Source organism: Bombina bombina, chromosome 2 (genome assembly GCF_027579735.1).
Source record: "Bombina bombina isolate aBomBom1 chromosome 2, aBomBom1.pri, whole genome shotgun sequence".
Taxonomy (NCBI): Eukaryota; Metazoa; Chordata; class Amphibia; order Anura; family Bombinatoridae; genus Bombina; species Bombina bombina.
This window is the reverse complement of record NC_069500.1, coordinates 621,819,868-621,841,238: the sequence shown is the minus strand read 5'-3', so window position 1 is coordinate 621,841,238 and position 21,371 is coordinate 621,819,868. Positions and strand designations below refer to the sequence as shown.

The following is a 21,371-nucleotide window of genomic DNA, read 5'->3' as shown; positions in this document are numbered from 1 at the left end:
GTCCTGCGTGGCCACGCAGGAGCTATCAAGATCACCGACGCCCTCTCCTGATTGATCCTGGCTACCAGCCTGGGGATGAGAGGAAACGGCGGGAACACATAAGCTAGTTTGAAGGTCCAAGGTGCTACTAGTGCATCCACTAGAGCCGCCTTGGGATCCCTGGATCTGGACCCGTAGCAAGGAACTTTGAAGTTCTGACGAGAGGCCATCAGATCCATGTCTGGAATGCCCCAAAGTTGAGTGACTTGGGCAAAGATTTCCGGATGGAGTTCCCACTCCCCCGGATGCAATGTCTGACGACTCAGAAAATCCGCTTCCCAATTTTCCACTCCCGGGATGTGGATAGCAGACAGGTGGCAGGAGTGAGACTCCGCCCATAGAATGATCTTGGTCACTTCTTCCATCGCTAGGGAACTCCTTGTTCCCCCCTGATGGTTGATGTACGCAACAGTCGTCATGTTGTCTGATTGAAACCGTATGAACTTGGACCTCGCTAGCTGAGGCCAAGCCTTGAGAGCATAGAATATCGCTCTCAGTTCCAGAATATTTATCGGTAGAAGAGATTCTTCCCGAGACCAAAGACCCTGAGCTTTCAGGGATCCCCAGACCGCGCCCCAGCCCATCAGACTGGCGTCGGTCGTGACAATGACCCACTCTGGTCTGTGGAATGTCATCCCTCGTGACAGGTTGTCCAGGGACAGCCACCAACGGAGTGAGTCTCTGGTCCTCTGATTTACTTGTATCTTTGGAGACAAGTCTGTATAGTCCCCATTCCACTGACTGAGCATGCACAGTTGTAACGGTCTTAGATGAATGCGCGCAAAAGGAACTATGTCCATTGCCGCTACCATCAACCCGATCACTTCCATGCACTGAGCTACGGAAGGAAGAGGAACGGAATGAAGTATTCGACAAGAGTCCAGGAGCTTTGTCTTTCTGGCCTCTGTTAGAAAAATCCTCATTTCTGAGGAGTCTATAATTGTTCCCAAGAAGGGAACCCTTGTTGACGGGGATAGAGAACTCTTTTCCACGTTCACTTTCCAGCCGTGCGATCTGAGAAAGGCCAGGACGATGTCCGTGTGAGCCTTTGCTCGAGGGAGGGACGACGCTTGAATCAGAATGTCGTCCAGGTAAGGTACTACTGCAATGCCCCTTGGTCTTAGTACAGCTAGAAGGGACCCTAGTACCTTTGTGAAAATCCTTGGAGCAGTGGCTAATCCGAAAGGAAGCGCCACGAACTGGTAATGTTTGTCCAGGAATGCAAACCTTAGGAACCGATGATGTTCCTTGTGGATAGGAATATGTAGATACGCATCCTTTAAATCCACCGTGGTCATGAATTGACCTTCCTGGATGGAAGGAAGGATAGTTCGAATGGTTTCCATCTTGAAAGATGGGACCTTGAGAAATTTGTTTAAGATCTTGAGATCTAGGATTGGTCTGAATGTTCCCTCTTTTTTGGGAACTATGAACAGATTGGAGTAGAACCCCATCCCTTGTTCTCTCAATGGAACAGGATGAATCACTCCCATTTTTAACAGGTCTTCTACGCAAAGTAAGAACGCCTGTCTTTTTATGTGGTCTGAAGACAACTGAGACCTGTGGAACCTTCCCCTTGGGGGAAGTCCCTTGAATTCCAGAAGATAACCCTGGGAGACTATTTCTAGCGCCCAAGGATCCAGAACATCTCTTGCCCAAGCCTGAGCGAAGAGAGAGAGTCTGCCCCCCACCAGATCCGGTCCCGGATCGGGGGCCGATATTTCATGCTGTCTTGGTAGCAGTGGCAGGTTTCTTTGCCTGCTTTCCCTTGTTCCAGCCTTGCATTGGTCTCCAAGCTGGCTTGGCCTGAGAAGTATTACCTTCTTGCTTAGAGGACGTAGCACCTTGGGCTGGTCCGTTTTTACGAAAGGGACGAAAATTAGGTCTATTTTTTGCCTTGAAAGGCCGATCCTGAGGAAGGGCATGGCCCTTACCCCCAGTGATATCAGAGATAATCTCTTTCAAGTCAGGACCAAACAGCGTTTTCCCCTTGAAAGGAATGTTTAATAGCTTGTTCTTGGAAGACGCATCAGCCGACCAAGATTTCAACCAAAGCGCTCTGCGCGCCACAATAGCAAACCCAGAATTCTTAGCCGCTAACTTAGCCAATTGCAAAGAGGCGTCAAGAGTGAAAGAATTAGCCAATTTGAGAGCATTGACTCTGTCCATAATCTCCTCATAAGGAGGCGAGTCACTATCGAGCACCTTAATCAGTTCATCAAACCAGAAATATGCGGCTGTAGTGACAGGGACAATGCATGAAATGGGTTGTAGAAGGTAACCCTGCTGAACAAACATCTTTTTAAGCAAACCTTCTAATTTTTTATCCATAGGATCTTTGAAAGCACAACTATCCTCTATGGGAATAGTGGTGCGTTTGTTTAAAGTAGAAACCGCTCCCTCGACCTTGGGGACTGACTGCCATAAGTCCTTTCTGGGGTCGACCATAGGAAACAATTTTTTAAATATGGGGGGAGGGACGAAAGGAATACCGGGCCTTTCCCATTCTTTATTAACAATGTCCGCCACCCGCTTGGGTATAGGAAAAGCTTCTGGGAGCCCCGGCACCTCTAGGAACTTGTCCATTTTACATAGTTTCTCTGGGATGACCAAATTTTCACAATCATCCAGAGTGGATAATACCTCCTTAAGCAAAATGCGGAGATGTTCCAATTTAAATTTAAAAGTAATCACATCAGATTCAGCCTGCTGAGAAATATTCCCTAAATCAGTAATTTCTCCCTCAGACAAAACCTCCCTGGCCCCCTCAGATTGGGTTAGGGGCCCTTCAGAGATATTAATATCAGCGTCGTCATGCTCTTCAGTAACTAAAACAGAGCATCCACGCTTACGCTGAACAGGGTTCATTTTGGCTAAAATGTTTTTGACAGAATTATCCATTACAGCCGTTAATTGTTGCATAGTAAGGAGTATTGGCGCGCTAGATGTACTAGGGGCCTCCTGAGTGGGCAAGACTCGTGTAGACGAAGGAGGGAATGATGCAGTACCATGCTTACTCCCCTCACTTGAGGAATCATCTTGGGCATCATTGTCATTATCACATAAATCACATTTATTTAAATGAATAGGAATTCTGGCTTCCCCACATTCAGAACACAGTCTATCTGGTAGTTCAGACATGTTAAACAGGCATAAACTTGATAAGAAAGTACAAAAAACGTTTTGAAATAAAACCGTTACTGTCACTTTAAATTTTAAACTGAACACACTTTATTACTGCAATTGCGAAAAAACATGAAGGAATTGTTCAAAATTCACCAAACTTTCACCACAGTGTCTTAAAGCCTTGAAAATATTGCACACCAAATTTGGAAGCTTTAACCCTTAAAATAACGGAACCGGAGCCGTTTTAAGCTTTAACCCCTTTACAGTCCCTGGTATCTGCTTTGCTGAGACCCAACCAAACCCAAGGGGAATACGATACCAAATGATGCCTTCAGAAGTCTTTTATAAGTATCAGAGCTCCTCTCACATGCGACTGCATGCCATGCCTCTCAAAAACAAGTGCGCAACACCGGCGCGAAAATGAGACTCTGCCTATGCTTTGGGAAAGCCCCTAAAGAATAAGGTGTCTAAAACAGTGCCTGCCGATATTATTATATCAAAATACCCAGAATAAATGATTCCTCAAGGCTAAATAAGTGTTAATATCAATCGATTTAGCCCAAAAAAAGTCTACAGTCTAAATAAGCCCTTGTGAAGCCCTTATTTACAATCGTAATAAACATGGCTTACCGGATCCCATAGGGAAAATGACAGCTTCCAGCATTACATCGTCTTGTTAGAATGTGTCATACCTCAAGCAGCAAAGACTGCAAACTGTTCCCCCAACTGAAGTTAATGCTCTCAACAGTCCTGTGTGGAACAGCCATGGATTTTAGTTACGGTTGCTAAAATCATTTTCCTCATACAAACAGAATTCTTCATCTCTTTTCTGTTTCTGAGTAAATAGTACGTACCAGCACTATTTGAAAATAACAAACTCTTGATTGAATAATGAAAAACTACAGTTAAACACTAAAAAACTCTAAGCCATCTCCGTGGAGATGTTGCCTGTACAACGGCAAAGAGAATGACTGGGGTAGGCGGAGCCTAGGAGGGATCATGTGACCAGCTTTGCTGGGCTCTTTGCCATTTCCTGTTGGGGAAGAGAATATCCCACAAGTAAGGATGACGCCGTGGACCGGACACACCTATGTTGGAGAAAAGAGCTTTTGGGTCCTCTTTTTGTATGCAGAGTGTTTACACTAGTAACTGTGTAATCAATTATTTGAGTGTGTTACTAATAATCAGGGAGTTGATTGCTGTTCTGTATCAATATGTACAACCAAATTATTTGTAATGTACAGTGGGTTAAGCCTTAAACAATCAAGAATGGCTCTTCTGTCTGTCATGCAGCAGCATGCAGACTGAGAAAACTGAAATCCCCATAAATACAAATAAGATAACATTTTAATATGAATAAAATCATCTAATGAATACATTTCAGTAAAATAACAGTAACATTTTGAGGTGCAGCTAACTTTAGAAAAACAAATACATTGCTAATTTTTACTTATTCCCCATATGCAAGGTGTTTTGTCTTCTAACATAAGATTCACAAAACCCCTAGTCATCCCAAAAATGCATCTGTAAAAACCCTTATTTGCAGCAACAGGTTTGTAAAAAATGCAAGCTCCATATCAGCAAATCTCCATGACAACTGAATACTAAATGAGACATGTGAAAAGACTAGCAGATGAGAACTGAAACACTAGCTCATTTTATACGGCACAGACCAAGGATTTGGTGCAGTTCACTTAAAGGGACAGTCTACCATAGAATTGTTATTATTTTAAAAGATAGATTATCCCTTTATTACCCATTCCCCAGTTTTGCACAACCAACACAGTTATATTAATACACTTTTTACCTCTGTGATTACCTTGTATCTAGGAACTTTCTTCCAGCCCCCTGATCACATGACTGTGACTGTTTATTATCTATTGTCTTAAATTTAGCATTGGTTTGTGCTAGATCTTAAATAACCCCCTGTGCCTGAACACAGTGTTATCTATATGGCCCACGTGTACTTTCTGTCTCTGTGTTGAAAAGAGATTTAAAAAGCATGTGATAAGAGGCAGCCCTCAAGGGCTTAGAAATTAGCATATGAGCCTACCTATGTTTAGTTTAAACTAAGAATACCAAGAGAAAAAAGCAAATTTGATGATAAAAGTAAATTGGTAACTTGATTAAAATTAAAAGTCCTATCTGAATAATGAAAGTTTAATTTATACTAGACTGTCCCTTTAAAGGGACATAAAAACGTTTTGGCATTAACCAAAACATGCTTCCAAGAAAAGCACATTGGTTCTGCTCTGAACTTGCTGTGTATGCAAGTAGCCAAACATTTCCCGGTAGCATGTAGGCAAGTCCACCTAACTCTTATACACACTCCATTTGGAACTTGGGGGCACACAAGTGTCAGATGGTCATGAAGATAGCCAACAAGTGTTTGTTGGGTGGATTGAAAGGCACAATACAAGACTACAAAAAACACTTAGATCATTTATCATCAAATATAAGCATTTTGCAAGATGCTTCTACGTTAATTTGAAATGCACACAAGAAAGACTTTTACATCCCTTTAATGTTCTAGAACAAGACAGATTCACTGCATAAACCTTATTTGAAGAAAAATACCTTTATGCTTTAAATAGTACTTTTCCCTCTGTGTAGAGATTAAAATGAACAGTGCACACATAAAAACAGAATTTATGTTTACCTGATAAATTTCTTTCTCCTACGGTGTATCCGGTCCACGGCTTCATCCTTACTTGTGGGGTATTCTCAATCCCTACAGGAAGTGGCAAAGAGAGCACACAGCAAAGCTGTCCATATAGCTCCCCTCAGGCTCCGCCCCCCCAGTCATTCGACCGACGGTTAGGAGAAAAAGGAGAACCATAGGGTGCAGTGGTGACTGTAGTTTATAAAAATAAATTTAAACCTGACTAAAATGCCAGGGTGGGCCGTGGACCGGATACACCGTAGGAGAAAGAAATTTATCAGGTAAACATAAATTCTGTTTTCTCCTACATTGGTGTATCCGGTCCACGGCTTCATCCTTACTTGTGGGAACCAATACCAAAGCTTTAGGACACGGATGAAGGGAGGGAACAAGTCAGGTAACCTAAACGGAAGGCACCACTGCTTGTAAAACCTTTCTCCCAAAAATAGCCTCCGAAGAAGCAAAAGTATCGAATTCGTAAAATTTGGGAAATGTATGCAGTGAAGACCAAGTCGCTGCCTTACAGATCTGTTCAACAGAAGCCTCATTCTTGAAAGCCCAAGTGGAAGCCACAGCTATAGTAGAGTGAGCTGTAATTCGTTCAGGAGGCTGCCTTCCAGCAGTCTCATAAGCCAACCGGATGATGCTTTTCAGCCAGAAAGACAGAGAGGTCGCAGTCGCCTTTTGACCTCTCCTCTTACCAGAATAGACGCCAAACAAGGACGAAGTTTGTCTGAAATCTTTAGTTGCTTTTAGGTAAAACTTCAAAGCACGAACCACATCGAGATTGTGTAACAGACGTTCCTTGTTAGAAGCTGGGTTAGGACACAGAGAAGGAACAACTATTTCCTGGTAAATATTCTTATTGGAAACCACTTTTGGAAGAAAACCAGGTTTGGTACGTAAAACGACCTTATCTGTATGAAACACCAGATAGGGTGAATTACACTGCAAAGCAAAAAATTCAGAAACTCTTCTAGCGGAAGAGATAGCAACCAAAAACAAAACTTTCCAAGATAGTAACTTAATATCTATGGAATGTAGAGGTTCAAACGGAACCCCCTGAAGAACTGAAAGAACTTTAGACTCCATGGAGGAGCCACAGGTCTGTACACAGGCTTGATTCTGACTAAAGCCTGCACAAACTCCTGAACATCTGGCATTGCTGCCAGACGTTTGTGTAACAAAACAGACAGAGCTGATATCTGTCCTTTTAAGGAACTAGCTGACAAACCTTTCTCTAATCCTTCTTGGAGAAAAGCTAAATTCCTTGGAATCCTAATCTTACTCCATGAGTAACCCTTGGATCCGCACCAACAAAGATATTTCCGCCATATCTTATGGTAAATTTTCCTAGTGACAGGCTTTCTAGCCTGAATCAGGGTATCTATAACTGAATCCGAAAACCCACGCTTAGCTAGAATCAAGCGTTCAATCTCCAAGCAGTCAGTTGCAGAGAGACTAGGTTTGGATGTACGAATGGACCTTGAATTAGAAGGTCCTGCCTCAAAGGTAGCTTCCATGGTGGAACCGATGACATATTCACCAGGTCTGCATACCAGGTCCTGCGTGGCCACGCAGGAGCTATCAGAATTACCGAAGCCTTCTCCTGTTTGATCCTGGCTACTAGCCGTGGGAGAAGAGGAAACGGTGGAAAGACATAAGCTAGATTGAACGACCCTGGAACTGGACCCGTAACATGGAACTTTTGAGTTCTGACGTGACGCCATCAGATCCAGATCCGGAATGCCCCATAGTTGAGTTAACTGGGCACAAACCTCCGGGTGAAGTTCCCACTCCCCCGGATGGAAAGTCTGACGACTCGGATAATCCGCTTCCCAGTTGTCCACTCCTGGGATGTGAATTGCTGATAGATGGCAGGAGCGATCCTCTGCCCATTTGATGATCTTGGATACCTCTCTCATCGCCAGGGAACTCTTCGTTCCCCCCTGATGATTGATGTACGCTACAGTCATGTTGTCCGACTGAAATCTGATGAATCTGGCCTCCGCTAGTTGAGGCCATGCCTGGAGCGCATTGAATATCGCTCTCAATTCCAATATGTTTATCGGGAGAAGAGATTCTTCCCGAGACCATAGACCCTGAGCCTTCAGGGACTCCCAGACCGCGCCCCAGCCCAAAAGACTGGCGTCGGTCGTGACGATGATCCACTCCGGTCTGCGGAAACTCATTCCCTGAGACAGGTGATCTAGAGACAGCCACCAGAGGAGTGAGTCTCTGGTTTTCTGGTCCATTTGAATCTGGGGAGACAAGTCTGCATAATCCCCATTCCACTGTTTGAGCATGCACAGTTGCAATGGTCTTAGATGAATTCGAGCAAAAGGAACCACGTCCATTGCCGCAACCATTAGTCCTATTACCTCCATGCACTGAGCTATGGAGGGCTGAGGAATGGATTGAAGAACTCGACACGCGTTCAGAAGCTTTAACTTCCTGACCTCTGTCAGAAAGATCTTCATTTCTACGGAGTCTATTATTGTTCCCAGAAAGGGAACCCTTGTGGACGGGGACAGGGAACTTTTTTCTATGTTCACCTTCCACCCGTGAGATCTGAGAAAGGCTAAAACAATGTCTGTATGAGCCCTTGCTTTGGGAAAGGACAACGCTTGTATTAGAATGTCGTCTAGGTAAGGTGCTACTGCAATGCCCCTCGGCCTTAGCACCTCTAGAAGGGACCCTAGCACCTTTGTGAAAATTCTGGGAGCAGTGGCTAAACCGAACGGAAGAGCCACGAACTGGTAATGTTTGTCCAGAAAGGAGAACCTCAGGAACTGATGGTGATCTTTGTGGATAGGAATATGCAGGTACGCATCCTTTAAGTCCACGGTAGTCATGTATTGACCCTCCTGGATCGTTGGTAAAATTGTCCGAATGGTTTCCATTTTGAATGATGGAACTCTGAGGAATTTGTTTAGAATTTTTAAGTCCAGAATTGGCCTGAAAGTTCCTTCTTTTTTGGGACTACAAACAGGTTTGAGAAAAAAACGAGTCCTTGTTCTGCTGTTGGAACTGGGTGTATCACTCCCATCTTTAATAGGTCTTCTACGCAACGTAAGAATGTCTGTCTCTTTATCTGGTCTAAAGATAAGCGAGACATGTGGAACCTTCCCCTTGGAGGAAGGTCCTTGAACTCTAGAAGATACCCCTGAGAAACAATTTCTAGTGCCCAGGGGTCCGGAACATCTCTTGCCCAAGCCTGAGCAAAGAGAGAAAGTCTGCCCCCTACTAGATCCGGTCCCGGATCGGGGGTTACCCCTTCATGCTGTCTTGGTAGCAGCAGCAGGCTTCTTGGCCTGTTTGCCCTTGTTCCAGCCTTGCAATGGCTTCCTTGCTGGTTTGGGCTGGGATGCGCTACCCTCTTGCCTAGTGGCTGTAGAGGTGGAAGTCGGTCCGTTCCTGAAATTGCGAAAGGAACGAAAAACAGAATTTATGTTTACCTGATAAATTTCTTTCTCCAACGGTGTGTCCGGTCCACGGCGTCATCCTTACTTGTGGGATATTCTCTTCCCCAACAGGAAATGGCAAAGAGCCCAGCAAAGCTGGTCACATGATCCCTCCTAGGCTCCGCCTACCCCAGTCATTCGACCGACGTTAAGGAGGAATAATAGCATAGGAGAAACCATATGGTACCGTGGTGACTGTAGTTAAAGAAAATAAATTATCAGACCTGATTAAAAAACCAGGGCGGGCCGTGGACCGGACACACCGTTGGAGAAAGAAATTTATCAGGTAAACATAAATTCTGTTTTCTCCAACATAGGTGTGTCCGGTCCACGGCGTCATCCTTACTTGTGGGAACCAATACCAAAGCTTTAGGACACGGATGAAGGGAGGGAGCAAATCAGGTCACCTAAATGGAAGGCACCACGGCTTGCAAAACCTTTCTCCCAAAAATAGCCTCCGAAGAAGCAAAAGTATCAAACTTGTAAAATTTGGTAAAAGTGTGCAGTGAAGACCAAGTCGCTGCCCTACATATCTGATCAACAGAAGCCTCGTTCTTGAAGGCCCATGTGGAAGCCACAGCCCTAGTGGAATGAGCTGTGATTCTTTCGGGAGGCTGCCGTCCGGCAGTCTCGTAAGCCAATCTGATGATGCTTTTAATCCAAAAAGAGAGAGAGGTAGAAGTCGCTTTTTGACCTCTCCTTTTACCTGAATAAACAACAAACAGGGAAGATGTTTGTCTAAAATCCTTTGTAGCATCTAAATAGAATTTTAGAGCGCGAACAACATCCAAATTGTGCAACAAGCGTTCCTTCTTTGAAACTGGTTTCGGACACAGAGAAGGTACGATAATCTCCTGGTTAATGTTTTTGTTAGAAACAACTTTTGGAAGAAAACCAGGTTAGTACGTAAAACCACCTTATCTGCATGGAACACCAGATAAGGAGGAGAACACTGCAGAGCAGATAATTCTGAAACTCTTCTAGCAGAAGAAATTGCAACTAAAAACAAAACTTTCCAAGATAATAACTTAATATCAACGGAATGTAAGGGTTCAAACGGAACCCCCTGAAGAACTGAAAGAACTAAATTGAGACTCCAAGGAGGAGTCAAAGGTTTGTAAACAGGCTTGATTCTAACCAGAGCCTGAACAAAGGCTTGAACATCTGGCACAGCTGCCAGTTTTTTGTGAAGTAACACCGACAAGGCAGAATCTGTCCCTTCAGGGAACTTGCCGATAATCCTTTTTCCAATCCTTCTTGAAGGAAGGATAGAATCCTAGGAATCTTAACCTTGTCCCAAGGGAATCCTTTAGATTCACACCAACAGATATATTTTTTCCAAATTTTGTGGTAAATCTTTCTAGTTACAGGCTTTCTGGCCTGAACAAGAGTATCGATAACAGAATCTGAGAAACCTCGCTTCGATAAAATCAAGCGTTCAATCTCCAAGCAGTCAGCTGGAGTGAAACCAGATTCGGATGTTCGAACGGACCCTGAACAAGAAGGTCTCGTCTCAAAGGTAGCTTCCAAGGTGGAGCCGATGACATATTCACCAGATCTGCATACCAAGTCCTGCGTGGCCACGCAGGAGCTATCAAGATCACCGACGCCCTCTCCTGATTGATCCTGGCTACCAGCCTGGGGATGAGAGGAAACGGCGGGAACACATAAGCTAGTTTGAAGGTCCAAGGTGCTACTAGTGCATCCACTAGAGCCGCCTTGGGATCCCTGGATCTGGACCCGTAGCAAGGAACTTTGAAGTTCTGACGAGAGGCCATCAGATCCATGTCTGGAATGCCCCAAAGTTGAGTGACTTGGGCAAAGATTTCCGGATGGAGTTCCCACTCCCCCGGATGCAATGTCTGACGACTCAGAAAATCCGCTTCCCAATTTTCCACTCCCGGGATGTGGATAGCAGACAGGTGGCAGGAGTGAGACTCCGCCCATAGAATGATCTTGGTCACTTCTTCCATCGCTAGGGAACTCCTTGTTCCCCCCTGATGGTTGATGTACGCAACAGTCGTCATGTTGTCTGATTGAAACCGTATGAACTTGGACCTCGCTAGCTGAGGCCAAGCCTTGAGAGCATTGAATATCGCTCTCAGTTCCAGAATATTTATCGGTAGAAGAGATTCTTCCCGAGACCAAAGACCCTGAGCTTTCAGGGATCCCCAGACCGCGCCCCAGCCCATCAGACTGGCGTCGGTCGTGACAATGACCCACTCTGGTCTGTGGAATGTCATCCCTCGTGACAGGTTGTCCAGGGACAGCCACCAACGGAGTGAGTCTCTGGTCCTCTGATTTACTTGTATCTTTGGAGACAAGTCTGTATAGTCCCCATTCCACTGACTGAGCATGCACAGTTGTAACGGTCTTAGATGAATGCGCGCAAAAGGAACTATGTCCATTGCCGCTACCATCAACCCGATCACTTCCATGCACTGAGCTACGGAAGGAAGAGGAACGGAATGAAGTATTCGACAAGAGTCCAGGAGCTTTGTCTTTCTGGCCTCTGTTAGAAAAATCCTCATTTCTGAGGAGTCTATAATTGTTCCCAAGAAGGGAACCCTTGTTGACGGGGATAGAGAACTCTTTTCCACGTTCACTTTCCAGCCGTGCGATCTGAGAAAGGCCAGGACGATGTCCGTGTGAGCCTTTGCTCGAGGGAGGGACGACGCTTGAATCAGAATGTCGTCCAGGTAAGGTACTACTGCAATGCCCCTTGGTCTTAGTACAGCTAGAAGGGACCCTAGTACCTTTGTGAAAATCCTTGGAGCAGTGGCTAATCCGAAAGGAAGCGCCACGAACTGGTAATGTTTGTCCAGGAATGCAAACCTTAGGAACCGATGATGTTCCTTGTGGATAGGAATATGTAGATACGCATCCTTTAAATCCACCGTGGTCATGAATTGACCTTCCTGGATGGAAGGAAGGATAGTTCGAATGGTTTCCATCTTGAAAGATGGGACCTTGAGAAATTTGTTTAAGATCTTGAGATCTAGGATTGGTCTGAATGTTCCCTCTTTTTTGGGAACTATGAACAGATTGGAGTAGAACCCCATCCCTTGTTCTCTCAATGGAACAGGATGAATCACTCCCATTTTTAACAGGTCTTCTACGCAAAGTAAGAACGCCTGTCTTTTTATGTGGTCTGAAGACAACTGAGACCTGTGGAACCTTCCCCTTGGGGGAAGTCCCTTGAATTCCAGAAGATAACCCTGGGAGACTATATCTAGCGCCCAAGGATCCAGAACATCTCTTGCCCAAGCCTGAGCGAAGAGAGAGAGTCTGCCCCCCACCAGATCCGGTCCCGGATCGGGGGCCGATATTTCATGCTGTCTTGGTAGCAGTGGCAGGTTTCTTTGCCTGCTTTCCCTTGTTCCAGCCTTGCATTGGTCTCCAAGCTGGCTTGGCCTGAGAAGTATTACCTTCTTGCTTAGAGGACGTAGCACCTTGGGCTGGTCCGTTTTTACGAAAGGGACGAAAATTAGGTCTATTTTTTGCCTTGAAAGGCCGATCCTGAGGAAGGGCATGGCCCTTACCCCCAGTGATATCAGAGATAATCTCTTTCAAGTCAGGACCAAACAGCGTTTTCCCCTTGAAAGGAATGTTTAATAGCTTGTTCTTGGAAGACGCATCAGCCGACCAAGATTTCAACCAAAGCGCTCTGCGCGCCACAATAGCAAACCCAGAATTCTTAGCCGCTAACTTAGCCAATTGCAAAGAGGCGTCAAGAGTGAAAGAATTAGCCAATTTGAGAGCATTGACTCTGTCCATAATCTCCTCATAAGGAGGCGAGTCACTATCGAGCACCTTAATCAGTTCATCAAACCAGAAATATGCGGCTGTAGTGACAGGGACAATGCATGAAATGGGTTGTAGAAGGTAACCCTGCTGAACAAACATCTTTTTAAGCAAACCTTCTAATTTTTTATCCATAGGATCTTTGAAAGCACAACTATCCTCTATGGGAATAGTGGTGCGTTTGTTTAAAGTAGAAACCGCTCCCTCGACCTTGGGGACTGACTGCCATAAGTCCTTTCTGGGGTCGACCATAGGAAACAATTTTTTAAATATGGGGGGAGGGACGAAAGGAATACCGGGCCTTTCCCATTCTTTATTAACAATGTCCGCCACCCGCTTGGGTATAGGAAAAGCTTCTGGGAGCCCCGGCACCTCTAGGAACTTGTCCATTTTACATAGTTTCTCTGGGATGACCAAATTTTCACAATCATCCAGAGTGGATAATACCTCCTTAAGCAAAATGCGGAGATGTTCCAATTTAAATTTAAAAGTAATCACATCAGATTCAGCCTGCTGAGAAATATTCCCTAAATCAGTAATTTCTCCCTCAGACAAAACCTCCCTGGCCCCCTCAGATTGGGTTAGGGGCCCTTCAGAGATATTAATATCAGCGTCGTCATGCTCTTCAGTAACTAAAACAGAGCATCCACGCTTACGCTGAACAGGGTTCATTTTGGCTAAAATGTTTTTGACAGAATTATCCATTACAGCCGTTAATTGTTGCATAGTAAGGAGTATTGGCGCGCTAGATGTACTAGGGGCCTCCTGAGTGGGCAAGACTCGTGTAGACGAAGGAGGGAATGATGCAGTACCATGCTTACTCCCCTCACTTGAGGAATCATCTTGGGCATCATTGTCATTATCACATAAATCACATTTATTTAAATGAATAGGAATTCTGGCTTCCCCACATTCAGAACACAGTCTATCTGGTAGTTCAGACATGTTAAACAGGCATAAACTTGATAAGAAAGTACAAAAAACGTTTTGAAATAAAACCGTTACTGTCACTTTAAATTTTAAACTGAACACACTTTATTACTGCAATTGCGAAAAAACATGAAGGAATTGTTCAAAATTCACCAAACTTTCACCACAGTGTCTTAAAGCCTTGAAAATATTGCACACCAAATTTGGAAGCTTTAACCCTTAAAATAACGGAACCGGAGCCGTTTTAAGCTTTAACCCCTTTACAGTCCCTGGTATCTGCTTTGCTGAGACCCAACCAAACCCAAGGGGAATACGATACCAAATGATGCCTTCAGAAGTCTTTTATAAGTATCAGAGCTCCTCTCACATGCGACTGCATGCCATGCCTCTCAAAAACAAGTGCGCAACACCGGCGCGAAAATGAGACTCTGCCTATGCTTTGGGAAAGCCCCTAAAGAATAAGGTGTCTAAAACAGTGCCTGCCGATATTATTATATCAAAATACCCAGAATAAATGATTCCTCAAGGCTAAATAAGTGTTAATATCAATCGATTTAGCCCAAAAAAAGTCTACAGTCTAAATAAGCCCTTGTGAAGCCCTTATTTACAATCGTAATAAACATGGCTTACCGGATCCCATAGGGAAAATGACAGCTTCCAGCATTACATCGTCTTGTTAGAATGTGTCATACCTCAAGCAGCAAAGACTGCAAACTGTTCCCCCAACTGAAGTTAATGCTCTCAACAGTCCTGTGTGGAACAGCCATGGATTTTAGTTACGGTTGCTAAAATCATTTTCCTCATACAAACAGAATTCTTCATCTCTTTTCTGTTTCTGAGTAAATAGTACGTACCAGCACTATTTGAAAATAACAAACTCTTGATTGAATAATGAAAAACTACAGTTAAACACTAAAAAACTCTAAGCCATCTCCGTGGAGATGTTGCCTGTACAACGGCAAAGAGAATGACTGGGGTAGGCGGAGCCTAGGAGGGATCATGTGACCAGCTTTGCTGGGCTCTTTGCCATTTCCTGTTGGGGAAGAGAATATCCCACAAGTAAGGATGACGCCGTGGACCGGACACACCTATGTTGGAGAAATTAGACTTATTTTTAGCCTTGAAAGGTCTATCCTGTGGAAGGGCATGGCCCTTTCCCCCAGTGATATCTGAAATAATTTCCTTCAACTCTGGCCCAAATAGGGTCTTACCCTTGAAAGGAATATTAAGTAATTTTGTTTTGGACGACACATCCGCCGACCAAGACTTTAACCAAAGCGCTCTGCGCACCACAATTGCAAAACCAGAATTTTTCGCCGATAATTTAGCTAACTGGAAAGCGGCGTCTGTAATGAAAGAATTAGCCAACTTCAGGGCGTGAATTCTGTCCATGACTTCATCATAAGAAGTCTCCTTTTGGAGCGAGTTTTCTAGTTCCTCAAACCAAAAAGCCGCTGCAGTGGTAACAGGAATAATGCAAGAAATTGGTTGAAGAAGAAAACCCTGTTGAACAAAGATTTTCTTAAGTAAACCTTCTAATTTTTTTATCCATAGGATCTTTGAAAGCGCAACTGTCTTCTATTGGTATAGTCGTGCGCTTAGCTAGCGTTGAAACTGCCCCCTCTACCTTAGGGACCGTCTGCCATGCGTCCCTTCTAGGGTCAACAATTGGGAACATTTTCTTAAATATAGGAGGGGGAACAAAGGGTACACATGGCTTCTCCCACTCCTTAGTCACGATATCCGCCACCCTCTTAGGTATCGGAAATGCATCAGTGTGTACTGGGACCTCTAAGAATTTGTCCATTTTACACAATTTTTCAGGGATCACCAAAGGATCACAATCATCAAGTGTAGCTAGGACCTCCTTAAGTAGGGCGCTGAGGTGTTCTAGCTTAAATTTAAATGCTATGGCATCAGGCTCTGCCTGCTGAGGAACTTTCCCTGTGTCAGAAATTTCTCCCTCAGACAGGCCCTCCCTCACCGCCAAGTCAGATTGATGTGAGGGCACTACAGATAAATTATCCTCTGCGTCAGCTTGCTCATTTTCTGTGTTTAAAACTGAGCAATCACGCTTCCTAGGAAAAGCTGGCAGTTTGGATAAAAATGCTGAGAGAATTATCCATTACTGCCGCTAACTGTTGCATAGTAATCGCAATTGGTGCGTTAGATGTACTGGACATCGCTTGCGCCGGCATAGCTGGTGTTGACACAGAAGGGGAGGATAGCGAGCTATCTTCACACCCTTCAGCTAAAGAATCATCTTGGGCTATATCTTTAAGTGTAATTGTACGGTCCTTAAGCTGTTTGGACGCTATAGCACATTTCACACATAAATTTAATGGGGGAACCACCTTGGCCTTTGAACATAGAGAACATAGGCTATCTGAAGGTTCAGACATGTTTAACAGACTTAAAAGTAACTTCAATGCAATAAAATTTATTTTTGACAAAAACGTTACTGTCTCTTTAAATAATAAAAGTGCACACTTTATTACTGAAACATCAAAAACACATCCGATTTTTATGAAATTTTCACCACAGTGTCATAATGCTTTGAAAAGGTTGCACACACATTTTCAGACCAATTAACCCCTTAATGCCCAAACCGGAGCTAATAACAGCAGTTAACCGGTTAACACACTACAGTACTCTGCCACAGCTTGCCCTGTGGCTTTTACCTTCCTTAGGGTTATTTTGGTAAGAATATAAGCCTCCCTGGAGCCCTTCCTAAAGCCTCCGGACTCCCCACGTGAAGCTGCATGAACTGGCTAGTCAAAACAAGTGCACAATTGAGGCGCGAAAATGAGCCTTCCTTGCTCTGCATACCAGAGTGGAGGGGCCTTTCTGACTAGATTAGGTGTCCAACTAAGTGCCAGGCGCAAATTAATCCCCAAAAGTGTTTTAAGTTGATAAAAAAAAAACACCTATTTAAATTGAAAACTTGCTAAAAAGCAATCGATTAGCCCACAATAGTGTCAACCAGCATAAGCCCTTAAAATAAGCCATCCTTTTATTGCTGAATCTAATAACAATGGCTTACCTATCCCAGAGGGAATTTCTGACAGTCTTCTAGCATTACTGGGTCTTGTTAGAAAAATGACTGATCATACCTGAAGCAGTTAAGCCTGCAAATTGTTCCCCCCAACTGATGTTATCTGGTTTCAACAGTCCTGCGCGGGAACAGCAATGGATTTTAGTTACTGGTGCTAAAATCATAGTCCTCTTAGCAGAAATCTTCTTCACATTCTGCTGCAGAGTAAATAGTACAAGCCGGCACTATTTTAAAATAACAAACTCTTGATAGAAGAAATAAAAAACTACAACTAACACCACATACTCTTTACCACCCCCGGGGAGATGCTACTAGTTAGAGCGGCAAAGAGAATGACTGGGGGGGGGCGGAGCCTGAGGGGAGCTATATGGACAGCTTTGCTGTGTGCTCTCTTTGCCACTTCCTGTAGGGATTGAGAATATCCCACAAGTAAGGATGAAGCCGTGGACCGGATACACCAATGTAGGAGAAATTTAGCAATTACACTAATTGTATTCATGTAAAAGTTCTTAATGAATTTATTCCTTTTTATGTATACCTTGGAATTCTTTGCTCGCATTCCGATAGGTACAACTTACAGCTGTTTACTGGTGGACTGGGAAAAGCCAATACAATATAACATACTCTATTTTAGGTGGAATATGGTCTCTTTACAAGTGTGATCAAAATGAATATCAGTTTATAGTCAAGGGAGGCTTTATTTATATTATGAAAGATAAGTACTACTGACCTTGTAAATGCCAATGCCTGGATCTATAAGGAAGGCTCGAGCAGAAGTGGATGGTTGACTGGAAGCGGTAGCAGACCTTGACTTGTGCTTATTGGCCGCATTTTGATTCAGCTTCCCTTCTGCTTCCTTTTTCTTTGACAGAGGCTTGGGATTTTCTGATTGTGAACGGATTAATAGCTGTATGATATCATTCAACCCTACATTGTAGTCAAAAAGCGTATGTCCGTCTTCAAGCTGAAAGTGAAACAGTCAAAGTTTTAAATCACAGTTTAAAGTTACTATTTAATGTGTTTACATGAAAATTACATAGTCTGCAGGTAAATTTAGGAGATAACATAAGCACTTCTATTTTCAAAAACAATTTTTATTAAAAAGAGATATGAAACCCAAAAATATGTTTTCGGATTCAGACACAGCATACAATTTTGAAAAGTTTCTAATTTACTACTATTATCAAATTTGCTTCCAATGTCTATATATAAATGACCATGGTTTTGGAATGGGTGTCCAACAAGCTCACATAGGTGTGATGGTCACGTGTCCACATGCTTTTGTCCATATAATGTGCTCTTGAGTGACAGAAGCAACATTTTAGGTATTTGTCATGCTTTGTATTTTTTCTTTAAGTATAGAAACAACAATATTGGCATGTAACATACAATGTGAGATATTATCCAGAGGGCGGACTCCCCACCCACAGAAACCTCATTCTTAAAAGCCCACTACGTTTAAACTGAACAAGTAGAATGAGCAATGATTAGGCTAGGAAGTTGCTGACCCGCCTCCAAGTAAGCCATACGAATTAAACTTCTCAACCAAAAGATAAAGAGACGGACGTTGCTTTCTGACACTTCCGTTTACCTGAATACAGAACAAATAAACTAGAGGACTGACAAAATTCCTAAAACTTCAATGCCCGCACAACATCCAAATTATGTAAAAGTCTTTGAAGACTTCGGATTAGAGCAGAGAAGTAACAATAATTTTACTGTTAATGTTTTCCACAGAAACTACTTTTGGGGAAAAAAAAAAGAAAAAAAAAAAACACACAACAGACACCGTACGCAACACAGCTTTATTCTGATGAAAAGTTAAATATTGTGTATCACAAGAAAGAGAAGTCAATTCAGAGACTCTTCTTGTGGAAGAAATAGCCAATAGAAATAAGAACTTCCAAGACAAAATCTCAATATCCAAAGAATGCATTGGTTCAAACTGAGGAGAGTGTAATACTCTGAGAACTAAGTTTAGATTCCAAGAGGGAACAATGGGCTTAAAAAACGGAAAAATCCTAACAAGAGCTTGAATAAAGGATTGAATATTCAACAAATGGGTTAACTTCCTATGTAAAAGAACCGAAAGGGCAGAAATCTGACCCTTGAGGGAACTAGCAGACAGACCCTTGTCTAAACCATCTTGTAAGAATTGCAAAATACCTGGAATCCTAACAGAATGCCACAAGAAGTTGTGTTTAGAACACCGAGATAAACCTACCAATCCTTGTGATAGATCTGTTAAGTAATAGGCTTACGAGCCGGAATCAAAGTATAGATTACCGCTCTGGGACAAAATCAAGCGTTCAATCTCCAAGCAGTTAACTTGAGAGACTGAAGATTTTAATAGAAAAATGGACCCTGAACAAGCAGGTCTTGATGCAGAGGAAGACGCCACAGTGGAGAACTGGACATCCCGACTAGATTTGCATACCAAGTCAGTCGAGGCCATGCATGAGAAGAGCCAACACTCTGAGCAGAAGTATGATTGGGGGAAAAAGGTAAACTAGATGGCAATACCACTGGGCTGTTAATTCATCTGTGAATTCCGCTTGAGGATCCCTCGCCCTGGGACCATAGCGAGGTAGTTTGTGGATAAGCCTAGACACCATCAAATCTATCTCTGGATGTCCCCATAAGACTATTAACCGATTGAATATCTTCTGATTGAGAGACCATTCCCCTGTATGGAGAGTCTGTGGGCTCAGATAGTCCCTAAAGCTTGACATATGCCAATGGATTGGATTGGAAGCAAATGAAAGGAACTGAGCAGAGAAACAGCCAAGACTGAAGAGTATTGAAAATTGCCCTAAGTTCCAGGACATTGATGGGTAGCGCCACTTCTTGTGATGACCAGACACCCTGGACTCTTAAAAGACCCCCAAACTGCTCCCCAATTTAACAGGCTGTTGTCCGTCATAATTTCCCATAAAGGACGCAGAAACCTCATCCCCCTCTACAATGGGTCTGGGAACATCCATCAAGAGAGAGACTGCCTTGTGGAATGGTCTAATTGAATCACCTTCGAGAGGTCGGAATGGTCCCGTTCCACTGCCTTAACATGCAGAGTTTTAAGGGTCATAAATGAAACCTGGCAAACTGGACTGGGTCCAAAGCCACAACCATGAGGCCCACAACCTCCATACACTGAGCTACCGAGGGAGATTATGTTGACTGTAGTGGATGACAGGCCAACTGCAGCTTTATCTTGTGTTTTTTCGCTCAAACAAAGATTAATTTCCAATGAATCTATAATCACACCCAAGAAGGTTACATGTTTTGAGTCAGTAAGCTCTTTGCAACATTTACCTTCCTAACATGTCTGTGAGGAGACCAAAGAATTTCCGTATGCAGCCCCGTGAAGGGTAAAACTGGAGCTTAAACCAATATATCTTCCAGGTAAGGAGCTACAGCCATTCCCTGAAAACGAATAATAGAGAGGAGAGCCCTCAAAAACTTTGTGAATATTCAGGGGGCAGAAGCCAGACCAAACCGAAGAGCTGCAAACTGATTATGTTTGTCCATAAAGGCAAACCTGAGAAATTGATGGTGATGCTGATGAATAGGGATAAAGAGATACGCATCCTTCAGGTCGACATAAATTGGCCCAGTAGAACTAAAAACATAATTTATGCTTACCTGATAAATTTATTTCTCTTGTAGTGTATCCAGTCCACGGATCATCCATTACTTATGGGATATTAACTCCTCCCCAACAGGAAGTGCAAGAGGATTCACCAAGCAGAGCTGCTATATAGCTCCTCCCCTAACTGCCATTACCAGTCATTCGACCGAAAACATGCAGAGAAAGGAAAACCATAGGGTGCAGTGGTGACTGTAGTTTAATGGAAAAATTACCTGCCTTAAAGTGACAGGGCGGGCCGTGGACTGGATACACTACAAGAGAAATAAATTTATCAGGTAAGCATAAATTATGTATTCTCTTGTTAAGTGTATCCAGTCCACGGATCATCCATTACTTATGGGATACCAATACCAAAGCTAAAGTACACGGATGACGGGAGGGACAGGCAGGCTCTTTATACGGAAGGAACCACTGCCTGAAGAACCTTTCTCCCAAAAACAGCCTCCGAAGAAGCAAAAGTGTCAAATTTGTAAAATTTGGAAAAAGTATGAAGAGAAGACCAAGTTGCAGCCTTGCAAATCTGTTCAACAGAAGCCTCATTCTTAAAGGCCCAAGTGGAAGCCACAGCTCTAGTAGAATGTGCTGTAATTCTTTCAGGAGGCTGCTGTCCAGCAGTCTCATAGGCTAACCGTATTATGCTAC

The 21,371-nt window shown here is 43.5% G+C and overlaps 1 protein-coding gene across 1 annotated transcript in view; it reads right to left on the bottom strand.

Moving 5' to 3' along the window:
* Positions 1-21,371, bottom strand: part of UHRF2 (ubiquitin like with PHD and ring finger domains 2) — a 499,671-nt gene that overhangs the window by 376,538 nt on the left and 101,762 nt on the right. The window contains exon 3 of the mRNA XM_053702563.1: positions 17,811-18,044. Coding sequence (XP_053558538.1) covers positions 17,811-18,044 — 234 coding nt within the window. The remainder of the gene's footprint in view (positions 1-17,810; positions 18,045-21,371) is intronic.